The 12274-nt window shown below is 33.6% G+C and overlaps 1 protein-coding gene across 11 annotated transcripts in view; it reads left to right on the top strand.

Moving 5' to 3' along the window:
- The window catches only part of STAG1 (stromal antigen 1), a 393923-nt gene that overhangs the window by 280987 nt on the left and 100662 nt on the right, over window positions 1–12274 (top strand). For all 11 annotated transcript variants that reach the window (XM_025449001.3, XM_035704782.2, XM_049099673.1 and 8 more), the window contains 4 exons: window positions 418–516; window positions 1017–1096; window positions 8412–8519; window positions 11625–11739. In XM_025449001.3, the coding sequence (XP_025304786.1) occupies window positions 418–516; window positions 1017–1096; window positions 8412–8519; window positions 11625–11739 (402 nt within the window). The remainder of the gene's footprint in view (window positions 1–417; window positions 517–1016; window positions 1097–8411; window positions 8520–11624; window positions 11740–12274) is intronic.

The raw sequence follows: 12274 nt of genomic DNA, 5'->3' as shown, positions 1-12274 counted from the left end.
ATGAATAAATGATGACCCTATCATATGACATTAGTTTTTTCTACAGGAGTATTTAGTAGTTACTATACAAAGGGCAAATTATCTTACCTTTCTCTAATTAAAATCATAGGTTAAAAATTTTCTTAGAATGCCACTGTACAACACAGAATTACTCAATGTTGAATCAGAATTGGTAAATATTTGAAAAAGGTGTAGCTTACTCTCAAGTAACTAAGGGGTTTTCAGTGCATTTTTAATTAAATAAAATGCAACACAGACTGTACAACTGCTTAGTTCCACCCTATGTTAAATTAAAATATGATGTAAATTGAATGGATAAGCTGAACATTACTTCAGCCTTCACATAGGCTGTTCTTTTCAACTTTGGTGGCATGGAAGCTTACCACTTTTGTTATGTTTTTATTTGTATATCTGAAGCAAGGAGAAGTCAGACTGAAATGTTTGAAAGCTCTACAGAGTCTATATACCAATAGAGAATTATTCCCCAAATTGGAGTTATTCACTAACCGATTCAAGGTAAGCATCAAGAATGCTTAGTTTATTTTTTTACTTTTAAAATGCTAGTTATAGCTAGTTTAGTAAATAACATTACCATAATAAGTATTTAGTTCATATTCTTTACTGCATATTCTTTAAATAAACCTGTATTAAATAGATGAATGAATCCCTGCTTTACAAAAGATATTACCAACATGGGTTATTTATTGCCTTCAACAGAAGGTTCTTCTGCTTAAAATAAGATTTTCTCTATATACAGCTTTTTATAGTTATATTAATTTTACACGTTAAAGTTTGTCTCAGTGTTACGGTACGTCAGTTAATGAGAAGAGAAAGATTTTAGATTATGAACCTTTATACTAACACGTCCTTTGTTTGAGTAAGACTGTGATAATATGAGTTTAAAGCATTCTATTTAACCTCCCATTAGTCTTGCATATACTACCCAAAGATAGTGCTTTAGATCCTTCCCATTTTATTTTCTGCTCATATTTGCTTGGTTTTTAATTATTTTTCAGGATCGCATTGTATCAATGACACTTGATAAGGAATATGACGTTGCTGTTGAAGCTATTCGATTGGTTACCCTGATACTTCAGTAAGTATAATATTTGCCACACTCTTGATCTCAGCTCAGATCTTGATCTCAGTGTCGCGAGCTCAGGCCTTGCATTTGGCGCCATACTGGGTGTGGAGCCTACTTTAAAAAGTTATTTTTTTAAAATAATCTTGGTATTTTAATATCTTTCTCCTGGTATTATTGATGTACTTCACATATTTAGCCCTAATATATATTATCACTTTAGGCTCTACTATTACTTTTAAGGTTAGGTTTGAAACAATGTTTTCTGTTTTTCTTTCTTTTGCTTTTTTATTTTGACTATTGTTTGTTTCTTCTATGTAAAAGTTATCTTATGCAGTCCAGAGAAAATATCAAGAAAGTATTAACCTTTCTATTTAAAGAAAGAGAGAAGGCCTTTAAAGGGATAGGTTTTTCAAATAGGCTTCTTTGGAATGGTATAGAACTATGAGAAAGAAAATAAGGTATTTATATTATGTCATTCATATGATAGAAATTTAACATAGCAATAATTATCCATAGAGCTTTGACTAAAACCTGGGCAGAATATATATGAAAAAATGTAGGCCTTAGCAAAATCATTAAAAATTCTCCTCATAATCTGTTATGTTATATCTGTCATATACCAGATACCATCTATGTCAGGCCATTGTTTTGATCTTTTTTTACCCCTTCCTAATCTAGTACTTACTCTTTATCATTGTAGCTTTATAATATAGTATATGCTATCCATAGCCCTCCTTCTTGGTTGATTCCTTCCCCCTTTTTTTTTTTTTTAAAGAATTTATTTATTTATATATGAGAGACATAGAGAGGCAGAGACATAGGCAAGGGAAGAAGCAAGCTCCCTGCAGTGAGCCCGAGGGGAACTCCATCCCAGGACCCAGGGATCACACCCTGAGCCAAAGGCAGACGCCTCTGGGAGATTCCTTCTTCTTTGCCTTTCTTTTTAAAACCTACTAGCTACTTGTGGATTATGTTTCTTCCATATGAATATCTTTTGAAGTACATCTAATTTCTCAAAAACTATGGCTAGGATTTTAAATATTAGAAAATGCATTTGTTACTGAACGATCTGCCATAGCCTCTAACTCAGAACAAATGGGTAAACCTTGGTATGTTCCCATAGCCAAACTACTCCATCCCAGGGAATAATGAAGAGATTGGACAAATTGAAGGCATAGCTCCTGGCTAGGCTTAGCAACACTGTTAATGAACAAACTCAGATAAATTCATTTCAAGAGAAGCCAGTAACTCAAGAGGTGAAGGTTTTGAAAAGAAATGGAGCTGGGGGACCTGGCAGGCACAAGTTTTAACAGCCAACCTCCCCAGCTAATGGACACCTAGAATCCTATAGAAAGAGGTTAGAGGGGTATGTGCAAGAGGGGAGGCAGAGAGCATGCAATCACAGGTGAAGTTCAGTTTGTGTTTAGCCCCTCATCATGGGCAGGGGTGTCTTCCAGGCATTCTGTTGCTAACAGGGCTTTTTTGGTTTGGCTATAAGGGATGTTCCAGTCATTGCAAAACACCTTCATCAGGGCCTCAAGAAAGTACAATAAATCAGGGCAGTGAGTTTTGGTTAGAATTAAGCTATCTTGCCTATTTCTGGTTTTAACTGTTGGGGTCTATGGCTGAGTAACAGGGCTCACTAAAGCATTGAATTTTATGATAGATTTAAGAGAGAATTCAATTCTTTACAATTATATGTCATTTAGGCATAAAAATGATGCATTTCAGGATCCCTGGGTGGCGCAGCGGTTTGGCGCCTGCCTTTGGCCCGGGGCGCGATTCTGGAGACCCGGGATCGAATCCCACGTCGGGCTCCCAGTGCATGGAGCCTGCTTCTCTCTCTGCCTGTGTCTCTGCCTCTCTCTCTCTCGTTCTCTCTCTCTCTGTGTGACTATCATAAAAAAAAAAAAGTTTTTTTAAATGATGCATTTCTTGATTCATATCATTCGATATTCTATGTAAGGTTTAATTTTTTTCAAAAGGCATGTATTAGGTTGATTCTAAAATACTTCTTGGTTTTGTTGTTATATGATGAGTATTTACTGTTCAGGATACTTTCTACTTGATCATTTCTGGGACATAAAAATGTTTATATATTAGTCTTATATGTGCACAACCTATTAGAACTCTTATATATTCTGATGGTTTGTTGGTTCTCTTGAATTTACTATGTAGATTATTATATGTTACAAGCAAATAATTTCAGTTTTGTCTCCTCATTGCCTAACCTTAAAACTTTTGCTTCATTCTCTTATGTAATTGCATTAAGCAAGACATTTAGCACTATAAATTTATCATTGAGAATGGATCTTTTTGTCCTTATTCTAAGAAGATAATTAAAGTTCTCTGTTGCTGTGATTTCAGAGATAGGTTGTTTTGTTTTTTTTTTAAGATTTTATTAATTTATTCAAGAGAGACACAGGCAGAGATGGGGAGCCTGTTGCGGGACTCAGTCCCATGACCCCAGGATCACAACCTGAGCCAAAGGCAGACGCTCAACCACTGAGCCACCCAGGTGTCCCAGACAGATCAGTTTTTGATACAAGATAGAAGTTCCTTTGTATTCTGAGTTTTCTGGGAATTTCTTTTCATCTGTGGATGAGCTTGAATGAAATTGATTATTTGTCTAATGGTAAACCACACTTACATTTCTAGAATAAATCCTATTTGAACATAACACATTTGGTTTTATTGTGCTTTGCTTGAATACAATGTTATTTTAAGATCTTATTTAGGATTTTCTTATTTGTAGCTTATGTGTAAATTTGATGGAATTTTTTTGTCCTTTATCCAACTTTGAAATCAAGGTTATATTTTTTTGTAAAATTATCTTCATTAGTTTGTCATCTTTCTGGTCTGAAACAAATTTTCTGTGGCAGAGATTAATTCTTGAAATTTTGAAATAATTGTCTTGTTAAAGCCATGTTAATTTTGAATTTCCTTTAAGGGAAAGGTCTTTGATTACCATTTTTACTTATTCATTGGTTATCTATCTAAATTATCTTTTATTTCTTACTATAATAATTTTGACTTTTAATAAACTTTTTAATATATCAATTTCATCACAGTTTTTAAATTTTGTAGTTGATATTATTCACAATATTGTGCTATTACTTATTAATTTCTCTTTTTTTGTATCCTCTTTTTCTTGATCATCATGTCAGAAGTTTGGTTTGTCTTAACTACTCTTTTTAGAGAACAAATGTCTTTTGGCTCATTTGTTTCTTGTTTTCTAATAATTATACTTAACATATTAAATATACTTCTAAGCACTACTTTACTACTTTCCAAAATATTTGGACATCAGGTGTTTTCATAGATATTCAATGATAAATATTTTTATTACATTTATGGTTACTGGTTTAATTATGGATTATTCAGTAGTATTTTTCTGTTCTTTCTAAATCAGATTTTTTCAAGCTGTTGTTTTTTTTATTGTATTGTCTGAGAATGTGTTCTGATTGATTTGGTCATTTTCTAAATTTTCTAAATATGTTTAATTAACTAGGAGCACCTGAGTGGCACAGTTGGTTAAGTCTCTTGGTTTCTTTTCTTTTCTTTTCTTTTCTTTCTTTTCTTTTCTTTTCTTTTCTTTTCTTTTCTTTCTTTTCTTTTCTTTTCTTTCTTTTCTTTTCTTTAAGATTTTATTTATTTATTCATGAGAAGCATAGAGAGAGAGGCAGAGACATAGGCAAAGGGAGAAGCAGACTCCATGCAGGGAGCCCGATGTGGGACTCGATCCCGGGATTCCAGGATCATGCCCTGGGCCAAAGGCAGGCACTAAGCCACTGAGCAGGGATCCCCAGCCTCTTGGAGAGGTTGTGATCTCAAGGGATTGAGAGATTGGGCCCCATGTTGGGCTCCACACTCCGAGCAGTCTGCTTGAGATTCTCTCTCCTTCTCCTCCTTCCACTCATGCACTCTTGCTCTCTCTCAAATAAATAAATCTTTTTTAAAAACCCTAATTGTATATATAGTTATGTATTTATATTCATTACTTTGAATTTAAATTACTATACCTTTGAAGTTTTTCCTTTTCAAGTCTTTTTAAAAATATTTGACCCCCTAGTCAATGTTTACTTGTAAATTTCACAAACTTGCAAGTATCTTTCCCTCAAACAAAAAAAATACTTGACACTCTCCACTTACCCATCTGTTTTGTCAGAATTGTCTGGTGTTTAAGATCTCTATTGTTTTTTTTTTTTAATTTTTTTTTTTTTTTTTTTTTTTATTTATGATAGTCACAGAGAGAGAGAGAGAGGCAGAGACATAGGCAGAGGGAGAAGCAGGCTCCATGCACCAGGAGCCCGACGTGGGATTCGATCCTGGGTCTCCAGGATCGCGCCCTGGGCCAAAGGCAGGCGCCAAACCGCTGCGCCACCCAGGGATCCCTAAGATCTCTATTGTTAATGATACACATGTGTGTCCTTGTTTATTATGTTTTAATATTTGCTCATACAGAGAGGAGTAAGCTTTCCTTTGATATTTCTTTTTCCTTTTTTTCAAGGTAAGAGTAATATCTCATAGACTTCTCCAAGATTATTTCTACTGCTAATTTATAAGAGTGTTTTCAAATCATCTGAGATCTTGTTGGCTAAAATATCCTACTTTCATAACAGTTTAGAAAATGGTTTGACTTGTTTCAAAAGTCTGTTTTTAAGGTTCGTTTCTACATTTTCATTGGAGGAGATATGGGCAGAACATGTCTTCTTTAGGAGGGTATAGTTATGGCCCTCCAGTTGTGTCAGATATCCTGATTCATTAAGTGGATTCCTCAGAGTTCTCTCCCCACTCTAGGTATTTGTGACTTCAGTTCCACAGAGTAGACAGTGCCTCCTCTGTTTACTTTGGGTCTCAGCTCCTGACCTTCAGGTTTCCTCTATTGTAATTGCTTGCCCTGTAGGTAGTCTTGTTGGACAAAGTCTTTTAAAATTTTTCAGACTGGCTCTTTTAAAGTGTTCCATATCTGGTCTACAGAAAACACAGCCTATTTATGGATGATACACTTCTACCACTTCTCTTCTTAATTTATTACCATGGGTAGCTCCAGTCAGCTTTTCACAGTTATATTTTTTTAAGCTCTGCACTTTTCCTAAACCTCCTCATAAAAGGGATGTTTATAAAGTTTTTACAGCGGTTCTCTGAAAGTTCGTGCTCTAGTTTTGCTCGCGGAGGTTTCAAAGTTACACAGTACTCTAACATTTTTCTCTTGAAACAAATCCTCTCTATCCATTGTATTGCTCAGTCCCCTAATTTATATATTCTTTTGGTGACTAATGAGCTGAGTATCACAAAACCAGCTTTCTAGTGTTTTACAGCATTTACTTGAAATGATCTGGCCTTATTTCTCTTGGCTTATGTGATCTCTATCAAAACAACAGGTAAAGTCAGGTGTAACATCTTGTTCCATCTCTCTTTTTCTTCTTTTGGCATAGATTATTTTCTTTTCACTTATAAGTTTGAGTTCCTGAAATATCTTGTTAAACTTTGTTTCTTTAGGAGTTTAGCTTTCTCCTTGGGGGTATTAGCTAATTTAGCTGATGTTGTATAATTAGGTGAAGGAATAAAACTTAGACCTTAGTCTTGTGCCTCATAATTTGTTAGGGGTAAGAATTGGGCATAGGCAAAAACACTTCTGCTTTAGGACAGAAAGCCTCTGGTTGTAGTTTGTAATTCTTCTTCAGTAGTCTTAAAACTGTCTCCTTCAGGGAGTAGCTCAGTCGGCTAAGCATCTGCCTTTGGCTCAGATCTTGGGATTGAGGCAAAGTGAATCTGTGGCTCTCTCCCTCTTCACCCCTCACTGTGCTCATGCTCTCTTTCTCGCTCACTCTCTCTCTCTCAAATAAATAAATAAAATCTTAAAAAAAAAAAAAAAAAACAACTGTCTTGATAATCTCATGACCTTCAGGATATGGAAGGGAAATTACAGGGACAGTGTAGGTTGTGAGCTAGCCATTCTGCCTACACTTGTTATTAATTTCTCAATGCCTCTTGGTTCCAGTAAGACCCTATTGATACCTTCTCACACTATATTGGCTACTTTTTTTTTGCTTCACAGAATTAGAACCAGCAGTGTTGAGAGGGGGAATAAAGTGTACTTTTAAAAAATGCTCTTTTCTTTTAAAAAGAGTCCTTGATATCCAGTTCCTTTCCTTCAGAACTATAGTCCCTTATACTGTGATGCTGCAACTGTCTTCTTTTGCTGCAGAGGTCACTCTGATTTTATGTTTATTTGAGAGATCCCTCAACCTCCTCCTCTGAGACATTTCTAGGATTGAACTCTGAGGAATGAATTTATACCCACCCCTACATCTTGTCAAGCCCTGTACAGCCCAACAATTCTACACTTTATCTACTTATTATTAATATTATTAATCTCTAATCATATCCGACATTTATAAGCATGTTAATAGGAAATAGATGTTCCTTTTGGAGGGGAAGAAACTTAAAAACACATTCTAACAAAGTAAGAAATGACTCAAACTTTAAGAATACATGAGTGGAAAGATGGGAAATTTGTGTTAGTATAAAGGAATTATTGTGACCTCTGAATCCACTTTATATAGAAAGAGACTAAATGGTATTCTAAGTATAGTGGTAAAATAAAACAAAAAAAATTTTTAAAAATTTAAAACAGATTTGTCCAGGGCTCATGACTGCCCCAGTTGGTAGAATATGTGACTATTTATCTTGAGTGTTTTGAGTTTAAGCCCCATATTGGGCATAGAGCTAAGAAATCAATAAGACAATTCTATAAGGAGCAGTTTATCTACTATAATAATAATTTAACTGTGAAACAGATATATTCCCAGTGCCTATCAACAAAAATGTTTTGTACACTTAAAAGAAATAGAGCTAATTTGGGCTATATATATGATCCCAGGGTACCATGGATGTCCTTTGTGTGGGAAGAAATGTGGACATTTTATCGGTTTCCTGAATTTTATATAATAATTAATCTTTTAGGGATCCCTGGGTGGCGCAGCAGTTTGGCGCCTGCCTTTGGCCCAGGGTGCGATCCTGGAAACCCGGGATCGAATCCCACGTCGGGCTCCCGGTGCATGGGGCCTGCTTCTCCCTCTGACTATGTCTCTGCCTCTCTCTCTCTCTGTGTGTGTGACTATCATAAATAAATAAAAATTAAAAAAATAATAATTAATCTTTTATAATTGGAGAAAGTTACTTCTAAAGTAAGATTGAATAGAGATGAAAATAAAATCAATATGCCTTGAGCTTTTATAATGAACTTTATAAAATGTAAATAAAGATAGAACTGAAAGTAAACATTTATTTTGGCTCAGATGTTGCTTTGTGAATTTTTCAGTGGAAGTGAAGAAGCTCTTTCCAATGAAGACTGTGAAAATGTTTACCACTTGGTGTACTCAGCACATCGCCCTGTTGCTGTGGCAGCTGGAGAATTCCTTCACAAAAAGTGAGTTAATTATCTTTGAAACCAGGTTCTACTTTGGTTTTGTTGTTGTTTTAGAGTTAGAAGAAGAGAGTAATAGTAAGAATAGTGTTAGAAGTGGCCACTTCAAATTTGGGGGGCTGTAATATCCTTTTAGTCTATGTGCACATCATAAATTAAATCCCTGAGAACGATGTCCTTTATGACATACTCCTTTTTCCTGAAATCTAAAAGGATGGTTCTCAACTAGGATGTGAGTGGAGATTGGGGAAGTACATGAAGTTTATAGATGTTTCCACAGATAATGTATTTCATTTCACCATTTTTTTTCCTTTTTAAAATTCTTAGTTCTCATATTAACTTCTCAATATTAGTAATCTAAAATCGCCTTCAAAATGCCTCCCAACTTTTCATGGTTTTTTTATGGGGAGTGAGGATTGTTTTAGGCAGTAATCTATAGTGATTCTGAAAGCTATATATACTGTTGCAGTTTAATTAAAAAGCAAAACCTCATCTCTTTTTTTTTGACAAAGCATAGAGTTAATGAGAGTTTATGAATATAATTAAATATTCTATTAAATACGTTTTGATGTTGATCTTTTGTATGATCTATAATTTATTATTAAATTAATTCATTCTTAAAGTTTAAACATCTGGGGGGATTTACTTTTTTTTTTTTTTTTTTTTGGATTTACTTTTTTTTTGTTGATAGATTTAACTTAGTGACTTTAATTGTAGGCAGGTGAATCTAGAAGTCTACTACATGTAGTAATTTGTGATTATTATTCAGCACAGACATAAATCATGCATTGAGCATAATGGTTGTACATGGGTGATTAACTTTAATAATGGCCTGGCCCTCCATTCAGCATCTGCATCTCCATGCTGCAGCAACAAACTGTTCTCTACTTGGTGTGGTACCTTTCAATGTAGGAAATGTTGATTCTGTGTGAAAAATCTCTTTAAAAAGAAAGTTGACTGGGGCACCTGGGTGGCTCAGTAGTTGAGTGTCTGCCTTTGGCTCAGGGCGTGATCCTGGGGTCCTGGGATCGAGTCCCAAATCAGGCTCCCCATAGGGAGCTTGCATCTCTCTCTCTGCCTATGTCTCTGCCTCTGTCTCTCATGAATAAATAAATAAAATATTTTAAAAAATAAAGGAAGCTGGCTACCTTTATTACTAGTGAGTGCATGCTAGTAATGAAAGTAAGGGAGAAAGTCAAACTTTTCAGGCATGACTCTTAAAGTAATATATTGACTTTTCCACTGATTCTGACATCTGTGGCTAATAGAATAGTGTTGTTTCCATATTTATCTGGAGTTGTTGACTGTCACAAATATCAAGGGTGTATTGTAGTCTTTTCCTTTTCCAGGACTGTTATATTCTAGTTAGTCTCTGTTTTTTACTTAACTTTTCAAAAAGCTTTGTGTTTTTAGAATTTATTACTTTTATAGTTTCAATGAAAAAGATTACATAGAGTGATTTTGTATAGAATGGGGGCCATAAACTGGCAGCACTGGGGTCAGGTCAGAAAGACCCTTGGATATATCTTATTTTATCTACATTGTATTTTTCTAAGTTTGAGATACTTGCTCAGCAAGTTTAAAATTGGAATGTTTTACATAAAAATCCACAAATATACGCCTTTATTTCTTTGTGAAAATGAAATAAATTTCTATTCAAATGGAAGGTTCACTCCATAAGCTTGTTTTAATGCCCTTGCCCAGGAGATTCACAGTTTGAGAACTTTTGAAGCCTAATTATGTCTTTGAGCATTCCCCTATCATTTAATATTGTCATGTTTTAAAATCTTAACAAGTAAGTTTTGGAATAGCTTCAGGAGTTCTGTGATTAAGTTTAAAAGAAAAACATGCAAGGGTGCACATACAGATGTTGTCTGCTTTGTAGTATAATTTATATGCTGTACACAAGCTCAATCACACGTCTGTAAAATAGTAAAATATATCTGAAATGAGTATTTTAATAGTCATCAAAAATCTACAGTTTAGTTTTAGAAAACTTAGGCTGATTCCTAAGTACCTTACATTTATATATAGTAAGTATGATTATCCAGTTTTGTACATTTCAGTTATAAAGGACACTTATTTTTTTCCATTTGTTCCTTCCTCTGAAAGCTATCTAAGTAAACAGAATTTCTCTTAAACCAGTCCAGTAGCTATACTGATGTAGCTTCAAAGTAATGTTCTCATCTTCTCCTCTTGCCATATAATTTCCCCTACCCCCAAAATACTCCACTTTTCTGTATTCATTTTCTGCTTGAGATCAGCTTATTTTTATGTCATATGAAATTATTCTTTATTCATTTATTTAGCCTCTCATCTGAAAGGCTTACTGTAATTTCCATATCTAAACCAACACACACTATATTCCTATTCCTACTTGTTTTTCCTTATAACACTCAAGATAGTATATATTTATCTACTATTTATTTCTGTTAGAGTGAGAGCTCAGTGAGAATAGGGATTTTGTCTTTGTCCACTGTTACATCCCATTTTCCCAGAGCAATACCTGGAAATAAAGCACCTAGAGCATTCCTTAAAATATTTTAGAATAAATCTTAGCAAGTTAAAATTTCTGAATCATGTCTTCATCATAATTTAGAAGTTTTATCATTAAGTGATATTTTTAATAATATAGTGTTTATGTCATTTTATTCTGTACTGATTAGTGAGTACTGATTTTAGGTAATAAGCTGAAAATGTTAGAAGTAATCATTAAAAGAATGAATTTTTATAATTGTTGATAGAACATATAGTTAAATTCTTTAATTCATTCTGAATATTTAAGAGAAAATAGAACTCTTTAAAATTATATATATTCTAATGTTTATCACATAGGATGAAAATAGTTTATATTCTTTGTAAATACTTAAACATTGATTAGTCAAAAAGCCTCCTTTTACACTGTGTATATGATTGAATTATGCAAAATTTTTTAGATCCAATAATTTTTTAACCTATAAAAGCATCAGTCACATGGTTTGAAATAAATCAGTAAGCTGATATCTGATACTGTTTTTTTAAACACTAAAATAATTTGTACAATGAAGGAAAAGACTAAAATTGATATCCATGCCAATTCATAATGCTCTTGTTTTACTTAATTTGTAGGCTGTTTAGCAGACATGACCCACAAGCAGAAGAAGCATTAGCAAAGAGGAGAGGAAGGAATAGTCCAAATGGGAACCTTATTAGGATGCTGGTTCTTTTCTTTCTTGAAAGTGAGGTAAATTTTAACATAAGTCCTTATTTTATTTTTTTGTGTTAGATTACATTTTAAATAAAAGTGTCATTTAATTCATTGTAATTGATTATTTTTAAATCCTATGAAAATAAGCCTGTTTCTCACAAAACTGACTGCATGTCTATCTGATTATAGAATCTGTATTCTGCCTTTTATGGGAGTATATATGCAGGTGTAGTTCAACACTGAATATAGGCTAGCAATTTTTAAACTTAGAATATCATAATACTACATAATTGTTGCTTTTTATTTTTCTTGAATTTTTGTTGATAACTTTTAAATTACATAAAGAGCTTGTAAAATTTGTCAAGCAGTTAAAACCATTAGTTCTGACTTGTTTGAAAATTACATTTCTTAAGGAGAAATAAAATATGAATTTAAATGTTTAATTAATAGATGTACAATCTCCATTAGTAATATTTCCATATGACATCTTGGTGTTAGTTATCACTTAAATAATTTTTCAGTTAACATTCATAATATAGTATCTATCAGAATCTGCTTGTACAAGTGAACT

Source organism: Canis lupus, chromosome 23 (assembly GCF_003254725.2).
Source record: "Canis lupus dingo isolate Sandy chromosome 23, ASM325472v2, whole genome shotgun sequence".
Classification (NCBI taxonomy): domain Eukaryota; kingdom Metazoa; phylum Chordata; class Mammalia; order Carnivora; family Canidae; genus Canis; species Canis lupus.
This window is presented reverse-complemented; position numbering and strand designations above follow the sequence as displayed.